Here is a 19539-nt window from a genome sequence, read left to right as displayed (position 1 = left end):
AGATGATCTATTTATAATTTGTAAATAAATGTGAAATGTATTGTAGTAAAATTAAAGTACATATGCATATAATGCATGAATATAACAATAAAAAATTATATAAAAGTATAAACTATAAAATGATACAAATAAATAACTAAATAAAAATATATTAAAAAAAAATTATTTGTGGAGGTCTCATAATACCAAGACATTCTGAAAATGAATGTTTATTGTTTTACTCAAATTATTAGCTTAATATAATTTGTAATAATAATAATAATAATAAAAAAAGCTCCCTGTAAATAATATTAACATATACAACTTTTGATTTTAATAAATGTATTAGTAAATGTTGAAATTCATTTTGAGATTAATAAATGCTTTAAAATTATTGTTCATTGTCATTCAGTTCATGTTAACTTAACTAATGTTAACAAATTGAACTTTATTACATTTTATATAAGTTCAAGTTTATTTTATTTCAAGCACCAATGTTTTATGGTTTTAGTTCTAATATAGACAGCAGTTGTGTGATATGAATGCTGATTTTAGCCTATAACGTATATTATTAACCCAGTTTAAGTGCTAGAAAACATACTCTGTGTTTGCCTTCACTTAACATCTGAACTTTGTGAATCAGTAATGGAGACTGGAGAGTGCCAACTGAGTCTCCTCGACAAACCATCAAGCGCAGTCATGGAAGACACAATGCACAGTCTTTATTAAATACATAGACAAAAGTAAAAGTTCTTGAGATAAAATCTGCTAATATTTTACAGTAAATACATGTTTTGAAATGTACCAAAAAGTAGTAAATATATAATTAATATATGTATTCATATATACAGGATATATATCACATAAATGGTTATGATGCCAGTTAAGACAGCGGGGTTGAATATAAGCAGAAAGTCATCATTATACATCCTTTGCTTCAGGTTTATTACCGCCAAGAGGATTCCCTGGATGTCAGGACTGCAAGACATAGAAAAGTACATTGAGTGATGCTGTTGGGTATAGAAACCATGACAGGTACAAAAATACTTCATCTGCGGGGGATTCAGACATGTTCCCATGCACACAACAACCAAGAGAGAACAGAAGGAAACTTCACACCCAGAGAAAATTCCAAACGTTACACTTTTTTTTAAATGTAGGCCTACCCTGAGTTTTAGCAGTAACTAAACCAGCTACACACTGCCTCAGTCTTATTGATGAAAGTGTGATATAGCACAAGGCATTAATAATGTGTGGGAATGATGACTTCGCCATCATTGGTTCTTTGGAAATAGCAAATACACACAAAGGCTTTCCAGCAGTTTTACTTCGGAGGTTTATCCAAAGAGTGTCCCGATAGTAGCAGATACAGACCAGAAAAACAAGTGATCACAGGCAAAACATTCACTAATGATATTCTTGTCATTTATATGTTGCTTGCACAAAGAAAATGTCACCAAGGGAAAGTTTCTCCTCAGAATAATTAGTAAGCCACTGGTTCCACTTTTAAAAAGTCCCAGCTTTGTAATTGATTGAAACTATATTAGTGGAAATAGTTTTGAATACTGCCATTTGGCCACAATCAGATGCCACAAACATAATGCTTTCAAAATGACTCTTATGTACAGTGGTCACAATCTTTGTATTAACATTCAGAATGAATAACTGTTTGGATCATTGTCCACTCAGCACATCTTGTCATTAGATGTGTTAAAGTGATAGAGCACCCAATATGTAAGATTTTGTCATGATTTAATCACTCTCATGATGACAAAACTGATATGATTTCCTTTATTCCGTGGAACACAAAAGGAGATATTTCGGAAAATGTTAACGCTGCTGCTTTTCTATTTAAACCATACACTAACCAGGGGCAAGATTCATAAAACATTCTTAAAAGGATAGTTCACCCAAAAATTAAAGTTCTGTCATCATTTACTCACCCTCATGTCTCTTCAAACCTGTGAGACTTTCGTTCATCTTCGTAACTAACACAAATGAAGATATTTTAAAGGAAATCTGAAAGATTTCCATTGACAGTGATGCAACTACCATTTTAATATTTCAAAAAGTTCATAAAGAGGTCGTAATACAAATCCATTTGAATCGAGCTGTTCAGTCCAAATTGAATTTAAACTTTTAAAATCACATATAAACATAAGCTCAACCCAACCTGCTTGACACGTGAGAACAAACAACTTGCAGAAGATTAAACACGCTGCGTAACCAGAATAAACCTCATTGGTTCTTGTTGAAGCTCAAACGTGCTGCGTAACATGATAATGAACCTCATTGGTTCTTGTTGAAGCTCAAACGTGCTGCGTAACATGAGAATGAACCTCATTGGTTCTCGTTGAAGCTCAAACGTGCTGCGTAACATGAGAATGAACCTCATTGGTTCTCGTTGAAGCTCAAACGTGCTGCGTAACATGAGAATGAACCTCATTGGTTCTCGTTGAAGCTCAAACGTGCTGCGCGAGTTGAGAATGAACCTCATTGGTTCTCGTTGAAGCTCAAACGTGCTGCGTAACATGAGAATGAACCTCATTGGTTCTCGTTGAAGCTCAAACGTGCTGCGCGAGTTGAGAATGAACCTCACTGGTTCTCACACATCAAGCAAGCATGCTTGAGATTCTGTTTACCGCAACTGATGTGTGCGTTGAGGAATGTTTTTATGGAAAAAAAGCCTAAATTAAATTTGTTCATTAAGTGATCGAATCGCTCAATTCATATGGATTAGCTTTACAAACTCTATGAACTTTTTGAAGCGTGTCTATGGAGAGTACAGAAAGCTCAGAGATTTCATTAAAAAGATCTTCATTTGTTTTTCCGAAGATGAATGAAAGTCCTACGGGTTGGGAACAACATGAGGGTGAGTAAATAATGATTCATTTTTGAGGTGAACTAGCCCTTCAAGAACAAAATTCTTCTCAAAATGTTTTCTTCTTATTTTCTAACTTAAGTACTAATTTAAGAATAAAGTTAAGAATTATAAGTTATTAACTGATAATCTTTCCCTCCACCATGGCTTTCAAATCTCATTTGCACTTCCATAAATTCAAACATGTCACATACGTTGCTCCAGGTTTGGATTGGAAGCCCAAACACGTCAAGGCTATGCTGAGTCCAGCTCATCGCAGAGTCTGGGAAAGCATTCTTGTTTGGAGAAGAGCAGTGTGAACATTCTTCAAAATGTCTTGTTTTATGTTTCATGGAAGAAAGTTACACAGGTTTGGAACCCCAACTGAATTTTCATATTTTAGGTGAACTATCCCTTTAACAAACACACACACACACACACACACACACACACACACACGCACGCGCGCACACACACACACACACACACACACACACACACACACACACACACACACACACACACACACACACACACACACACACACACACACACACACACACACACACACACACAAGCTGGTAGGACTCACAATAACACAATGTAAGGACACCAAACTGGGACAGAAGACAGTAAAAAAAGGAAAGGAGTGTAGAACTCAAAAGAACATTGCAGAAACACTTTAGTTTGCGAATTTTAAGACAAATTACATCTTCGTAAGCAAAAATATCTGAACTAGATTTAAACAAAAGGTTTTAGCAGCTTGTCAAGATGTAATTTGAAACCAGCCCACTATCCCTTAAACTAAAGTGTTGAAGAACACAGGTCATAGTAACACTTCTTTATGAAAGGCACTACATACTGACAATGTAATATGTAACATCCATATTTACAGACCATATTTATTTAACAGAAGTAGTTAAAATCAGCATATACTGTATATTAATAGTATTAATATACAGCGCCTGATATATCGGTAATGTTGTGTAAATTAGTTGACGCAATGCCTTTCAGCTAAAGTGCTACAATAATCAGGCATGTTGATTGAAAGAGGGCGGTTAGCGGGGGGGCACCATGCAGGCACTTTCACCCAGAAAGGGCTGCCGCCACTGGGCATGGCAGGCTGGGGTTGCGGAGCAGGGCGAGCAGGGAAGCAGCAGCAGCAGGCGTCTGTCACACATACACACCCTCAGGGTTCAGGCTGGACACCAGGGGGTGCTGCAGGTTGCGCGGGTGACCAAGGAACTGCTTGGCAGTGGGACGTGGGGGTGAATCTGTGGGAAAGACATATGGGGTCAAATTTACAACAATCACACGTTCATATAAAAACACACATATCTGTACTAGCAATTATAATGACCAAAGGACTGTACTATTTGTGCAGTATGCTATATGTAAACAATATGTAAACAAAAACTAAACAATATGCAGCGTACAACCAAAAATCCCTAAAAAGAAATGTATCCGACAGTGCACAGCACACTTTACTTTCCATTTCCCGTGTAAGAAATGAGCAGAGATGTTCAAAATCTCCTTGCCGTATTTTTAGACATATATGGGGTAATATATAATACTTGAGCTTAATATATAATTTATAACATAATGGGGTAATATGACAACAAAGTGAGACAATTTACCATTTATATACTTGCATATTGATTCACATGTTCAGACACTTGTTTACGGTGTAGTATATACTGCCTAATATTTAAAAAGAAATAGTAAATCATTCAATTATGCAGAATGTAAGATGGTATTTAATTGATGAGTTGCCAACGGTGAAGTCACGTGCATACCCTCTATACTGAACATTATAAATCAGTAAATCACTTGGGTATTCCAAGTGTACAGAAAATGTGCATATGTGTGAATATGTTAGTATGCAACTTTAGTATGCCGTATTTGCAGTATGCAGTAAACAGTATTTGTACCTGCAGTAGATTTAGTGTTTGTGTGTGTGTGTGTGTGTGTGCAGGCCATACCATTGTCTTTGTGTTTGTCCTGCTGTTGTTGATTCAGGTCCAGTTCTTCTGGGTGTTCATTGAGGTCTGTGCGGGCTTGAGTGTGGGTAGGCAGGGCTCCAGCCTGCTGGATAAACTGTTGTAAATTACACTGTCTGAGCTCCTTATTCAACTCCTCCACTTCCTCCTGCTTTGCCTACACACAGAGAGAACAGACCATCACAAATAGTCTGCTGACTAAAATAAAATACAGTTTAAATTATTATGAATATTAATTATTAAACAGTAATTTTTAGAGTTGCTGCACTGTAGTATGTTAAGATGCTTAAAGGGTTAATTCACCCAAAAATGAAAATTCTGTCATTAATTACTTACCCTCATGTCGTTCGACACCCGTAAGACCTCCGTTCATCTTCGGAACACAAATGAAGATATTTTAGTTGAAATCTGATGGCTCTGAAAGGCCTCCATTGGCACAATGGCACGGTTCACTCTCAAGACCCTTAAAAGGTACTAAAGACGTCGTTACAAAGTCCATCTCACTACAGTGGTTCTAAAATAACTTTATGAATCGGCGATAATAGTTTTTGTGTGCAAAAAACCCCTAAATAACGACTTATATAGTGATGACGATTTCAAAACACGGCCTCATGAAGCTTCGAAGCGTTATGAATCAGTGAGTCGAATCATGATTCGGATCGCGTGTCAAACCGCCAAACTGCTGAAATTTGGCGATTCAAACCGCTGAATCGACTCACTGATTCATAACGCTTCGAAGCTTCATGAGGCCGTGTTTTGAAATCTCATCACTATATAAGTCGTTATTTAGGGTTTTTTTTGCACACAAAAACTATTCTCGCCGATTCATAAAGTTATTTTAGAACCACTGTAGTGAGATGGACTTTGTAACGACGTCTTTAGTACCTTTTAAGGGTCTTGAGAGTGAACCGTGCCATTGAGCCAATGGAGGCCTTTCAGAGCCATCAGATTTCAACTAAAATATCTTCATTTCTGTTCCGAAGACGAACGGAGGTCTTACGGGTGTCGAACGACATGAGGGTAAGTAATTAATGACAGAATTTTCATTTTTTGGTGAACTAACCCTTGAAGATGACCAACAGCCTACTATTAGATACATTTTAGATTTTTTTATTTATTAATTTATTTTGCAATATTTTTAATATCTGTTTGTTTTAATATCATTTTTAAAATCAATGGTTTAATTCACACCTTTAATAAATCCCTGTAAACTTTTAATTTTAATATTCTTGTGAATGTTTTCTGAATACAACTGTTTTGTTTGCTTCTTTCTTGTAATTCCTCCAGCAATCACAAGGGGACGCCATGTTTCAACAGCAACAAGTTTTTTTTAAGCTTGTGCCTCTGTTTACAGTAATCTCAGGATTTGTCCTCTATGGTACTTTTGACAACTTTACAGCTGTAGGATTCATGTGTTTAACAAGACAAATCAAATTCAAACACAGACAAGTCAAAGTTAATCACAAAGTATGTGACTCAAGTAACCAGCTATTTGAAAACTACGATAAAATGACTGTGGTCGTGGAGGAAGAGCGGCCTACTTCACCGGCAAGATTTATCTAATGGGAATAGATTTGGATTATGTAAGATCCAGTTAGTCATGGTTGATTTTCTTCCACATAAAGGAAGATTTTTGAGTGGCACTGTGGTATTAAGTAGTTTAGATCATCTTCACAGATGTGAAAGTCTTTGATTTAAGTGACTGGAATAGTGAAATATTGAAATTCTGGTGCATAATTACCTACAGTCCAGTGTGAAATTCATACATGCCTAGCAGGAAAGGAAACTCATTTAATAGGTGTATACCTTTATTTTGTCCTCTCAAGGCATAAAATACACAGGAAATAAAAGAGACGTGTGTGCGTCCAAATAAAAACACTTGTTTTTGTGCACAGAAAAGTAGGTTAAAAGACTGAATGCATTCGTTCTGAGTGTGAACATCTGAATAATATCAAAAGGTGAGTTCCTTTGTTCACTTTCAGATTTTCAGTTCATTGCTCGTACGCCCTTTGCCGAGGGGACCGCAATACCTGCCAGCATTTTGCAGCCGACAGCTATAAACCTCTCTCTTGAGCCGCGCCCTCTCTGCTTACCTTCAGCAGAGTCTCCGCCCTCCCCAAAGCCTTCTCAAGCTCTATAAGCTCTGCCTCCAACTCCTCCCCCTGCTTTTGTCGACTTTGAAGATCTGCCTCGACTACCCCGAAAGAGTCATTTGAATCGGACTGATTGGGCAAGATGTCCACCTGTAGCATTTCTCTCTGAATGTCCTTTTCAAGCTGCATGGCACGAGTGTTGAATTCATGCAACTTTTGCCCGCAGTCGTCCAGTTTAGCATGCAGCTCTCCTATCCGTCGCTTCATCCCACGCTCCCTCTCAGTCTCTATCCTTAGTTCCTCCTCCCAGAACTCCTCGTCCACCAACTCTTGCTGGTTCTTCCACAAGGTATTTTCCAAAACTTCCATCTCTGCTTGCAGGGATGACTCCTCCGTGGACGGCTGGTCCCAATTCTCGCATTCCCTGTCCACAGCCACCAGCTGGGACTCAAGGGCACGTAGCTGCTCTTGCTGCTGGAGAACATGCTGGAACACCTCCTCTTTAGATGGTCCCGGAAGGTATGCCGTATGCGAAACTGGGGATGCCCTCTGTTCAGGAGAGGGTGTTTTACGAGAGTCCTTAGTCTTTGTATGAGGAGAACAGGAAGGGCCCAAGTTGAAGGTTAAGGATTTCTTCGGTAATCCCCGTTTGAGTTCTGACGTGGAAGGCTTGGAGTGAGGGAGTGTGCGGTTGTGCAGACTCAGTTCTTCACTGCTGCTGGGACCAGTCCGCCGCAGGAAGAATTGCACCTCACTGCTGTGTTGGCCCAGTTTGGCCAGGGACTCCAGTGGGCGCTCATTGGCTAGAAGTTGGCGCTCGGTGTCCCTCAATCTCTGAATGAGAACGTAACGACCTGTCTGGCCTGTAGAGAGCACAGGAGTAGTTAGAGTCCAAAAAATGCATTACACCTACTTACTCTTCACACAGAGAAAAGGGGTGTCAAAACTGTACCTTCAGGGATACAACAGCTTGTGATTGGGGCAGTATTAAAAGGACTACCTTTTTTATTTAGAGTATAAACACGTACCTTAAGGTAACTTTTTTGTGGTAAAATAGGTACAATATGTCATTTAAGAGTACTGTCCCAGTGACAAGCTGTTGTAAAGGTACAATTTTGACACCTTTTTTCTGTGTGTTCTGTACCCTTATTATGTGGACAATCCGCCTGGATCTAGGGCAACTGTAATAGGGTTACTTTAAATGTCTTGCTCATGGGCACTATGGCAAGGGCTCATTGACCACCACTAGGGATGTCACAAGTACCGGTACTTCGGTACCAAGTCGGTACTGAAATTTACAAAATGTGACGATACCAGCATTTCTGTAGTACCGGTAATACCGAGTATATTCGCAAATAGGCAGCTGCTTTCAGTCGCGTCCGTGTTTATCTAAGCGCAGGGCTCCAGACTGTAGCCAAATATATACTAGTGTCTGTCAATATTAAACCGTAAAATACTATTTAAATATTAATCCTGCATGTTCTGCGTCTCTGTGTGAATGAATGGTGCAGACGCACGGTTTCATTTGCCACACGCACGCAGACACTCGCTGTCTTTTTAGCCTCTGCCGTGTCACAATATGAGGACATGAACACATGAACTTTATCTCGAGAGCCGCCCTGAACACTTCATGTCACTTTATGAGCATTTACCGTTTCATTTGAAAAATCTATCGTCATATCATAAACACACAGACACTCAAAGGTCTTCACGGCAACCCTGTCAAAATAAAAGTTTGGTTTAAATTGAAGAAATTGACAGAAATATATTAAGCTGCTGTTGTACAGTAGATTTAGCTCAATGTAATACTACTACTACTACTACTAATAATTATTAATATTATTAGGTGTGCCTAGAGGGTAGCTTATTTTTCACTTTATCTTTTTATAAACAATGTTTACTTTTAAACAGCATGTAGCCTTTAAATGTTTATGTGTATTATTTGCTAATAATGATTATTATAAATAATAAACTTTTATTTTTTTTTCAAATAGTTATATAAAATAGTAAAATAGTTCCAACAGATTTTGCTGTGGTACCGAAATTGGTACAGAGAACCATAAAATTGTAATGGTATTGGTACCGACTATTGGAGTTTTGGTATTGTGACATCCCTAACCACCACTTTGCTGGCTTCTGAGTTCTGACCTACAAGTATAGGCAATCTACTGGTTACCAGCCCAGATCTTTGAATGTCTAACCTCACCACCTTAAGTTCATTCTCAGAAGTACTTACCAATGGCTTGGGCGAGTGCGATGACTACATCCTGGCATGATGTCTCTTCCGACAGGCCGCAAACCACTCGTACAACTCCATCCACCCAAACTTTCAGCTCCATCAGAGACACAGATCAGCTTAAATCAGCAATGCATGACAATGTCTGTATTCTGAAATGACAAAACAGCAACAGTGACAAGTTATTGCATCATGTTTTCATGGAAACTTCAAAAATCCATTGTCATTTTCGGTGATACCTTGCAGGTCTGAGTCAACACAGAGGTCTTGAGAGTTTTTAAAAAGTATTATTTTTAAGTTGACGCCATCCTAAAAAAAGGTGACGCCCATGGTACAAGATGCAATACAATGACCGAAAACATCCATGCGACATACTTATGCATAGAACAACTAACAAAACAGTGCCCAAGAATCCATGACCCGCAAAAGGTAACCCCAAATAACCAAAACTCACAAGTAGATATAGATGTAACAAATGCTAGAGTTAAACAATTACAAGAACTACAGCACATTTTCATAAGGGCAAGTACAAGAGCCCGATGAATTAAGGAGTAGGAAATAAACAATTTCAATATAAAAATGTTGAGTAACGTTAGTTTGACTTCCCATGGAGTAGAACATTCTGTTAAAGTGATAAGGTTCCAGATACTTAAAGGCTATAAAATACATCATATATCCTATGTAAACAAGTAATTGTTAACTAGTCCATTACTTTATTTGTTATGTTATCAACCAACCTCAACCCCCCTAATGCTCAAACCAAAACTACGCCCTCATCTGTGGAGTTTAGATTTTGAGAACAGTCTCTAGTCTAAACTTGTCAAATAAGGTCCAAAAACCTCCATAAAGAAAAATCAAGCTATAGTTGTTTCTACCCGATTGCTCAAACTCTGCAGGATTTCCAGCCATGAGACATGAAATCATGATTGAACATCAGGTCCAGTGGGTAAGCAAATTTCAAGAGTTATTATTAGCAGGAGGTTGATGGACTCATAGCTCTGCTCCAATTAAATGCACTGCTGGCTCTCTTCAAAGGCATTTTGGCAGATGAATGCTTAAGGGAACAGACAGGCAGAACTTAGTTGTTCAGAGACTGCGTGTGCTTGCATGTGTGTCTGACTCCACTTTGAAGCCCCACAGCAGGAACAGATGGTGCTGCAAAGGTAAGGTGTAGAATCTGAATGTTTCAGCCGTGCAGTTATCGAATGGATCCCTGTTTGTGAGATTAATAAGAGTGGGACATAATGAATGTTGGCTCTGTGCACTTTGTTACGTATTAAACCCTTTGTGAGGAAATTCTATGGTAAAGTCTACCGCATTAACTTATGAAAACATTTAATAGCAGTGCTAAAATACAAAGCAGAACATTTAGCAGCTGCTAAATACCTAATGATGGATGCTCTGTCTCCAGGCCTTCAAGTCAGGTTTAATAGAGAATGAAGAGAATGAGGGTGCATTGGAAAATATTATATGATTAATAAGTTATGACAAAATGTATTTTTAACTCATCAAAATGAGCAGATTTCCATTTATTTTATATAATTTACAAAAACATTTATAGAACTTTTTTTAATTTTCAACTTTTTTAACTTGTATAACTTTTTTTTTGTATAACTAATTTTTAAAGCCAGTTTAATGTAATTTAAGTTGAAATGACAAACATCCAAGTTGATTGTACTTAATTTAAGGCAGCACCTTTTTTTAACTCACAGGAACATGTCAGGGTCATATTTCGCCCCAAAATCTAAATATATATAATGTATATACAAACACACACACACACACACACACACACACACACACACACACACACACACACACACACACACACACACACACACACACACACACACACACACACACACACACACACACACACACACACACACACACACACACACACACACACACACACACACACACACACACACACACACACACACACACACACACACACACACACACACACACACACACACACACACACACACACACACACACACACACACACACACACACACACACACACACACACACACACACACACACACACACACGTTGGGTTTTCACATGTTTTATGGGCACTTTCCATAGGCGTAATGGTTTTTATACTGTATATTCTATCCCCCTACACTGCCCCTGCCCCTAAACCTACCCATCACAGGAGACATTCTGCATTTTTACATTTTCAAAAAACATCACTTAGTCTGATTTATAAGATGTTTTCCTCATGGGGACCTAAAAATGTCCCCACAAGGATGAGGATTTCGGATATTGCCATCTTTGTGGGGACATTTTGTCCCCATAACGTAGGGATTACCAGTCCACCCACCCAACACACACACACACACACACACACTTTTTTTTTTACCTTTCCCCCCCCAAAAGGCTTCATTTTCTTAATTCAAAACCTTCCCCAATTTTTGAAGGTTAAAATAAAATGAATACAACTTTTACTTTTACTTTACTCTTTTGATTTTGGGCTGACATGGACACGTTTTATTGACATTCACCCAACTATTTTTAACATTCAGAAACACAATCAAGTGTGACAAAGTGTTTCTGAAAGCAGCCACTTGGCATTTGAGCCATCTAAATAAATAATTAGAAACCAGTCTGAGCACACCAACTTGTATGAGTCAATTGATATTTAGGCCACAAACAGTGTAATGACTGAGTTTTCCAACAACACCGGCCCTGTTTACACTGCCGTTGTGGTCGATCGGATCACAAGTAGACAAGGGAGACACATTTACACCTGGGACCCGTTTACACCTGGTGTTTTAATCCGCGTCTTTTGTCCAGTTTCCAACACTTCTGTCCTGATTTTTTCCAGGGGAGGGTCTATGGGTGGGCAAATACGTGGGCTTTTTCAGATTCAGTTTAATGGACAAAATAAGCTCATGCAATTTACATACTGTATGAACACGTCCGGAGAAAACAGAAAAACATTCAGAGAGCATCAGCTTTCGTTTCTGCTCTGATAGTCGCAAGACCACGCTGAGTGTGTGTGTTAGAAATAAGGAATGGAGAGAGAACATTGTGTTTGGTATGTTTTTCATCCGACAAAGTTTAAATCCTGTCTGACTTGTGTGCTTCCATTAATGTTTAAGCGTTAGGTCAGTAGGTAGAGAGTATTCAGTCTTTTGTAGCTGTTCGAATGCATTCGACCACATGAGCGCCGGTCGAATGCGTTTTTGACTACCTCTGGAAGTGGTCGAAAGTGGACAAGCTCAAAGCATTTTAGCCCCTGTTTACACCTGATTTAGTGTCGTCCACTTGTGATCCGATCGACCAAACCAGATCTTAACCCTTAAACGCATAACTTGGGTCTTTAGTGACCCGGGACGTCATTCACTACCCTCCCCCTCATTCATTTTTTAAAGTTAGACATCAACATTCTTAGTATTCCTCAATCAATTCATTATAAACAATATAACAAGAATTTTTTTTTTTATAAAAGAATGCCTGTTTTCCCATTCCTCAGTCGCTAACAACCCCAGGTGTGAAATAGTGTAAGTATATATTTTTCTGTACTACAATTAGGCATGTGCCGGTATAAAAATATTCATGTTGCGGTTAATTGCTGAAGCTTTTATCACGGTATACGGTATTATCACGATATAGAACAGGTTTAATAACTTTCTTATAACAAAAGAACCAAACATTTAAATACAATAAAGCAATACACAAAAATGTATAAAGTAAACAAATATTTAAAACAGATTAAGTGCAAAAGAATTATAAAGAACAATAGGTAACACTTTACAATAATGTCTCACCAGTTAAAGCATTAACATTAACAAAGAATGAATAGCTACAGTTTTACAGAAGTTATTCTTCTTTGATAATGTTAGTTTAAAAAAAGCAACTGTTAGTTAGTGTAAGCTCAGGTCCATTAAATAATACAGTTACAACTTTTGATTTGAATAATGTGTTAAAAAAACTAAATGTACATTTAACTAAGATTAATACATGCTTTAGAAGTATTTTTCATTGTCAGTTTGTTAATGAATGAACTAATGTTAAATAATAGAGCCTTTATTGTAAAGTGTGGGACTAAACAACAGTCAGAACATATTCAAACAATATCTAGGGCATGTAATTTAGTCCAGATTAAAATATAAAATGTTTAAGTTTAAAAATGAATAGCCTTAAGTCTTTTCACCATATCATTTTGTTTACGAGGGTTACCGGGGAAACGGCTGCGTTTCTGCTGTTCGTTCAGCGCCCTCTGCTGTCAGAGAGTGAATGTGCACTTGAATGTGTCCTTCACTCGTTCCGCCATGTGCTCGGCACAAGCACGGTCTGTTTAGATCAGTGCGCGTTCCTCTTTGACGTGTTGTTAATTTTAAACGGTTGATGGGTAAAGTATTCTTAAAATGCTTTCTAAAAATCGGAATAATTCGTAATAAATAATTATTCACGGTATTCTGAAGTGCCCACGATAACAATATTGTGCATGTTCATTATTGCGGTATATCGTATTACCGTTTACCGGCACATGTCTAACTACAATAATTGAATCTTTGATGACTGAATAAGTGCAATTCACCTTTATTCCACAAGGTGGCAATGTCTGATACACAATGATGAAGTGATGTTTCACTCATAGTTCCCACAGGCGGAAAACAAAAGAATAGGCAAAGCATGAAATGGCTCTGTGATTTACTGCAGAGCAAGAACTGAACGCAATCAGATATTAGTGCGACTGTCACTTGATCGTGGATCTGGCAAAGAAGCGGTCAGCAATCTGAATATTGATTTTGAAGATGCTGAAAATGATCGTTTTGAGAATATTTTTCAGATGTTTCAGATGCTGAACGTACTGAGAAATTAGCTCTGACGAGGACAGTGATGATGGTATAAAACATCTCAAACTGAACCCTTCCAAGTTCCAAAAAGTAACAAAATATGCTTTATTTCATTCTTCTGTAATAGTTACTCTAATATCAGGAGAGTTTTATATTATCGCGAACATGTAGAGATCCATCCGTGTTAGATATAGATCCGGGTCGCTAAAGACCCGAATATGTAATAATGACTGGCAAAACATTCATGCATTTAAAGGAACACTCCCCTTTTTGTGAAAATAGGCTCATTTTCCAACTCCCTAAGAGTTAAACAGTTGAGTTTTACTGTTTTCGGAAACCATTCAACCGATCTCCGGGTCTGACGGTAGCACTTTTAGCATAGCTTAGCATAGATCATTGAATATGATTAGACCGTTAGCATCTCGCTCGAAAAATGACCAAAGAGTTTAGATATTTTTCCTATTTAAAACCGAAAAAGTTGTGATTTTCTAGGCCGATATGGCTAGGAACTATACTCTCATTCCTGCATATAATTAAGGAAATTTGCTGCCGTACCATGGGTGCAGCGGGCAATGATATTACGCAGCACCGCGACAACCTGCCTGCACAGGGAGTAGGGCTGTAACGATTTGACCAAAAATAAAAACCTCGATTAATTGAACATCTGACCTCGATTACGATTAATGAACGATTATTTTGCTCTTTTTTTTTGCCCTCATAAGGTTTTTGAGTAAGTTCCTGATAAGGTTTGTACTGTAAATATTTTCTACTATTAAAAGGTGGAATTTTTTTTTCCTGATGAAAAAGTGCATTTCTTTGTGATTTTAAAATACTTGAAGGAAACGGTTCACTTTCAGCAGTTATTGTCTATGGGGCAGATTTCTGTTTGTTGTACATCAGATACAGATAAATTAACACAGTAGGCCTACATTACATTTATCTGAATGCATCAATGAGAGAGTGATGGTGTGTGTGTGAATTACTCATACCGTCTCTATTCATTATTAAGCTCTGGTGTGTACTTACTGCAAAGGTATTAAAATGTATGCCTATAACGGTTGAGTTTCTAAGACTCTACTTTAGTCACAGGACAGCGTTTACACTGCGTTTCTGCTGCTCCTCTGCGCGCGATCTTCACGTGACGCAGGTGAAAGATCTGCCTTCAGGGCGCGCGCGTGTTGTCAGAGACATGGCTCGGCTCTCTGTGTCACAGAAAGAAGCTGAACACTGAACGGATACATATTGTTGTTTTTGAATAGTGCACAATCGCTTTAAATGTTGAAACTGGCAAGCCTTAAACGCATACTTGACAAACTTTATGAGCACGAAAGTGAAAGCGACTTCGGGGCTTGCGCGCGCCATCTGTGTGTGTGTGTGTGTGTCGGTGGCAGTGCGTATAGGCTATAAGAACAGCAATTAACTGACCTGTATAAACTGTGTAAAACATGCAGTTACTATAGTGATTCTGGGCATCTATAAACACAGATAACTGCTCCTGCATCTCTGTGTGCCTGAAAACTGCACTTGATGTGACTGACGGGGCGGAGTCACGTGAAAACCAAAATAACCGACATGGGAAAAATATGTCGGTTAGAGGTTCTGAATGTCAGTTTCGGTTATTTTTCGATTAATCGTACAGCCCTAACAGGGAGCATCCTGGGGACTATTTTTAGGCGCTGCGTAAGATCATCATTGCACCAACTGTTTAACTCTAGGGCAGTTGGAAAATTAGCCTATTTTCAAATAAAGTGGAGTGTTCCTTTAAGGGTTAAACAGGTGTAAACAGGGCCACATATTACAAAACCTAGCAAGTAAAAAAGTCATAAAAACTTCTAGTTTGACAATCGTTTTCTTTCCACCTGCTCTTGTAAGTCTCTTAATCTATTGTTTTTCTGTTCTTCAAAGCTCTGAAAATGCTGCTGAATGCATTGAAGCATTTCTTCCAGCCCATTCCCATCCATCTGCAGCAGAGGAATGCTACCTTGTTGGGTCACGTGCAGCAGTGAGCGGCGAGTAAAACAAATCTTCTTTTGTCTCCTGTGCCTCTTACGGGCTCATACTAAATCAAGTCCGTGGCCTGAGGGTATACTCCTCAGCCTGTAGTTACCATGCCAATAAAGTAGTGGAACGTGAAAGATGAAGCGCAGAAGAATCAACAGGTGCCAGAGGCACTAGTCGGACAGTTGGACTTATGTTCACTGGATTAGTGTTAGAACGAAAGAAGATATATTTTATAAAGGTGGCTTGACTCACAGCAAGCTTACATTTGAGATTTGGGTGGATCACCATCTCCATCTTAAAATACAATCACTCGCACATGTCCAGACCCACTGCTTCAGAAATGCAGACCCACCCCAGACACATTTAAAACGTCCCCGTCTCCTCCCTTCTGAGTGCCTCCTCCAAAAGCTATGATTACTGGAATGATCCATTCCTCTCTCTCATCATCCTCTTTATGTTTTGCGGTCTGTTGGGAATATGTCCTGAGGAACAAGCACAGTGTTATTGTGCAGGCGTGGTGCTTTCTCTTATCGAAACACTACTGTACGAATTTGCTGTTAATAAATCAGTGTAAATGTATTAGATAGTTAGAGGAGTGAAGCTCTTGGAGAGATAGAGAAGTCTCACAAAAGCACATCTGCAGAATGGAGCACGTAAACACCATCTTGTCCCACAAGGGAGGAGAGCTGAGCTCTCTTTAAGCAATTCAGCTGTTTAATACACTAAATATGAGACCGCAAAGGTGTAAATAATTCATGAGGCAACATTGACGTTACACCCGAAGACTATGTCTATTGCTTATTCTGTTTAATTATTAAACTTCTTGTGCTACTGACATGAATGATACCTTAAACAGTGCAAATGTGCTGATATTTTCCACATCGTTCAGACTTGTGCTTCCTGGCAGATGAAAAACTTCTAAAAGACATTAAACGAGGGACCAGAGCCATATCTGTAAAGAATCACATAGCTACACCCTGGCAATTACCCAGAACAACCTAGCAACGTCTTAATAACCAATCACCATAGCCACACTCTAGCAACTACCCAGAACACCATATCAATCGCAAAGCAACATGTTAACAACCACCCAAACCACTCTAGCAATTACCCAGAACACCCTATCAACCGCATAGCAACGTTAACAACCACCCAAAACACCCTAGCAACCACATAGCAACTATACCTAGAACACCCTATCAACCGCATAGCAAAATTTTAACAGCCCAAAACACCTTAGCAACCACCTAGCATCTACCTAGAATACAATTTCAATCGCATAACATGTTAACAACACCCTAACAACCAGCTAGCAACACCCTAAGCAACTACCCAGAACTCATTACCATTTGCATGGCAATGTATTAACATCTCACCTTAGCAACTACACAAACCACCATATCAACTACATAGCAACGTGTCAACAACACCCCAAACACCCTAGCAACCACCTAGCAGCTACCCAGAACACTTCTCTATATAATCCAATGCATTTCTTTAAGCACACAACTTGGTCTCTAATGGAATATCTTGTCTGGCTCATGGTGGGTGTTAATTTCATACCTTTATTAATATGAACCGACACAAATGGCCATTTGTATCACATGCAGTAAGGTCAGCGTTTTCTGTTGCAGCTGTTGATGTGAATCTATCCCATGGTGCATGTCATCTTCAGCCCCCATTATGCACAACAACTGCTCTTTCTTACAAAATACCTGTGAGAAAACATCTGTTTTACCCTACCACAAACATGTCTAATATTTCTGCAGTTTTAACAAACAAAAAAGATGTAAAATACAAGGGCAGGGTGAGATGGCTCTCACTACCAGCTGTTGTGTGGCTCAGCAGCTGAACACTGAATGAATGTGCAGAGGGATTGTGTCATGGAGTGTCTGTGGAGAATTATTACTGTCTCGACTCATTATGGATCAATCAGTGATTTATTAGGATGGCATCTCCAATCCGCAGCAGTGATGCATCAGCAACATCTCTGGCTAATGGTATTTTATATACCGGTACACTATACCGGTCAAAAGTTTTTGGACAGTAAGATTTTTTTAATGGTTTTAAAAGAAGTCACTTCTGCTAAACAAGGCTGCATTTATTTTATTAAAAATAAACACAAAAAACCGCCAGTAATATTGTGAAATATTATTAAAATGTAAAATAACTTTTCTATTTGAATATATTTGGTGGGGGGAGAGACTAAGAAATTAATACATTTATTCAGCAAGGATTCATTAAATTGATCATAAGTGACAGTAAAGACATGTATAATGTTGCAAAAGCTTTACATTTCAGATAAATGCTGTTCTTTTGAACTTTATATTCATCAAATAATCCTGAAAAAATAGTACACAACTGTTTTCAACATTGATAATAATAAGATAAGAGCACCAAATCGGCATATTAAAAGATTTCTGAAGGATCATGTGACACTGAAGACTAGAGTAAATTCAGCTTTGATCACAGGAATAAATTACATTTTAAAATATATTCAAAAAGCAAACAGTTATTTAATTTTTTTTTCACAATATTACTGTTTTGCTGTATTTTGGATCAAATAAATGAAGCCTTGGTGAGCAGAAGAGACTTCTTTCAAAAACATTAAAAAATCTTACCATCCAAAAACTTTTGACCGGTAGTGTATAAAATAAAACATAAAATAAGACCCATCCAAAGCAGTCACTAAAGGTCTGATAGCCGATCCAGGCCCGACAGGACCCTGTGAGGTTTCTGACCACGTTTGTTTTTGTAATTTATATTTTATGTTTTCATAATATTAATTTTATTTGACCAATAAAATGCATTCTAGAATTATAGTGTTCCTCCCCCAATACCAGCTATTCATTATCCATATCTGTGATGTAAACTAAAGACTCAGGCTGCGTCTGAAATCGCATACTCTCTTGAGTAGGTACTTATTTTGAATAAGTATTTTCTTCACGACCACTAAAAATGTACCTAATCTGAACATTCGCCATGTTGTCATTACAGAGTTTCTGCAGGTTTCATCAAGTCAAATTTAAGACATTTTTAAGACCATTATGAATTAAATTTAAGACCTATAAAGGAAATGCAGTCACAAAATTACTTGCAAAGTAAATGTATTTATTCAAATTGAACAATTCGATAAACTTGTATCGATAAACTTGCACTTCCCCATAGCTCAATCCCACCAGGATATTTTTTGGGTGATTTCTGAGATCAAAATGACTGAATTTGTGGTGAATTTTCCAGAAATTTGCAAGGTTTTTTTTTCATAATTAGGGTACCACATTTACTGTATTATGTTAGATTCACAATAGTCACACATTACAGCAGAATAAACAAAATGCATTAATCTTGTTTATTTTGGTATCTTGCCATTATTTTGCGGTGAAATTACGAATTATGCAGGATCTCAAAAAATGCATTGTTGATTTTTCATTGTATTTAATAATCGCGGAAATGCGAAAAACTGGAGGACTATTATCTGAAGAATAAAATCAGTTTTATGTGTCTGTGGTACAATCCGAAAGAGACTCCCGCCAATAACACGAAAGCTGATTGGCTG

The 19539-nt window shown here is 38.1% G+C and overlaps 1 protein-coding gene across 5 annotated transcripts in view; it reads right to left on the bottom strand.

Moving 5' to 3' along the window:
* Positions 1 to 677: 677 nt before the first annotated feature.
* rassf7a (Ras association domain family member 7a) overlaps positions 678 to 19539 on the bottom strand; it is a 63137-nt gene continuing 44275 nt past the window's right edge. For 3 of the 5 annotated variants that reach the window (XM_079808949.1, XM_079808950.1, XM_079808948.1), the window contains exons 2-6: positions 9169 to 9320; positions 6933 to 7795; positions 4822 to 4996; positions 4027 to 4113; positions 678 to 957 (exon numbers count right to left, since the gene is read on the bottom strand). In XM_079808949.1, the coding sequence (XP_079665075.1) occupies positions 926 to 957; positions 4027 to 4113; positions 4822 to 4996; positions 6933 to 7795; positions 9169 to 9271 (1260 nt within the window). In that variant the 5' untranslated portion in view covers positions 9272 to 9320 and the 3' untranslated portion in view covers positions 678 to 925. The remainder of the gene's footprint in view (positions 958 to 4026; positions 4114 to 4821; positions 4997 to 6932; positions 7796 to 9168; positions 9321 to 19539) is intronic. The other 2 variants (XM_079808951.1, XM_079808952.1) reach the window with 2 other exon arrangements.

This window comes from Gobio gobio (assembly GCF_949357685.1).
Source record: "Gobio gobio genome assembly, chromosome: 25".
Taxonomy (NCBI): Eukaryota; Metazoa; Chordata; class Actinopteri; order Cypriniformes; family Gobionidae; genus Gobio; species Gobio gobio.
The sequence above is the reverse complement of the archived record's forward strand: the minus strand, read 5'-3'. Positions and strand labels throughout refer to the sequence as shown.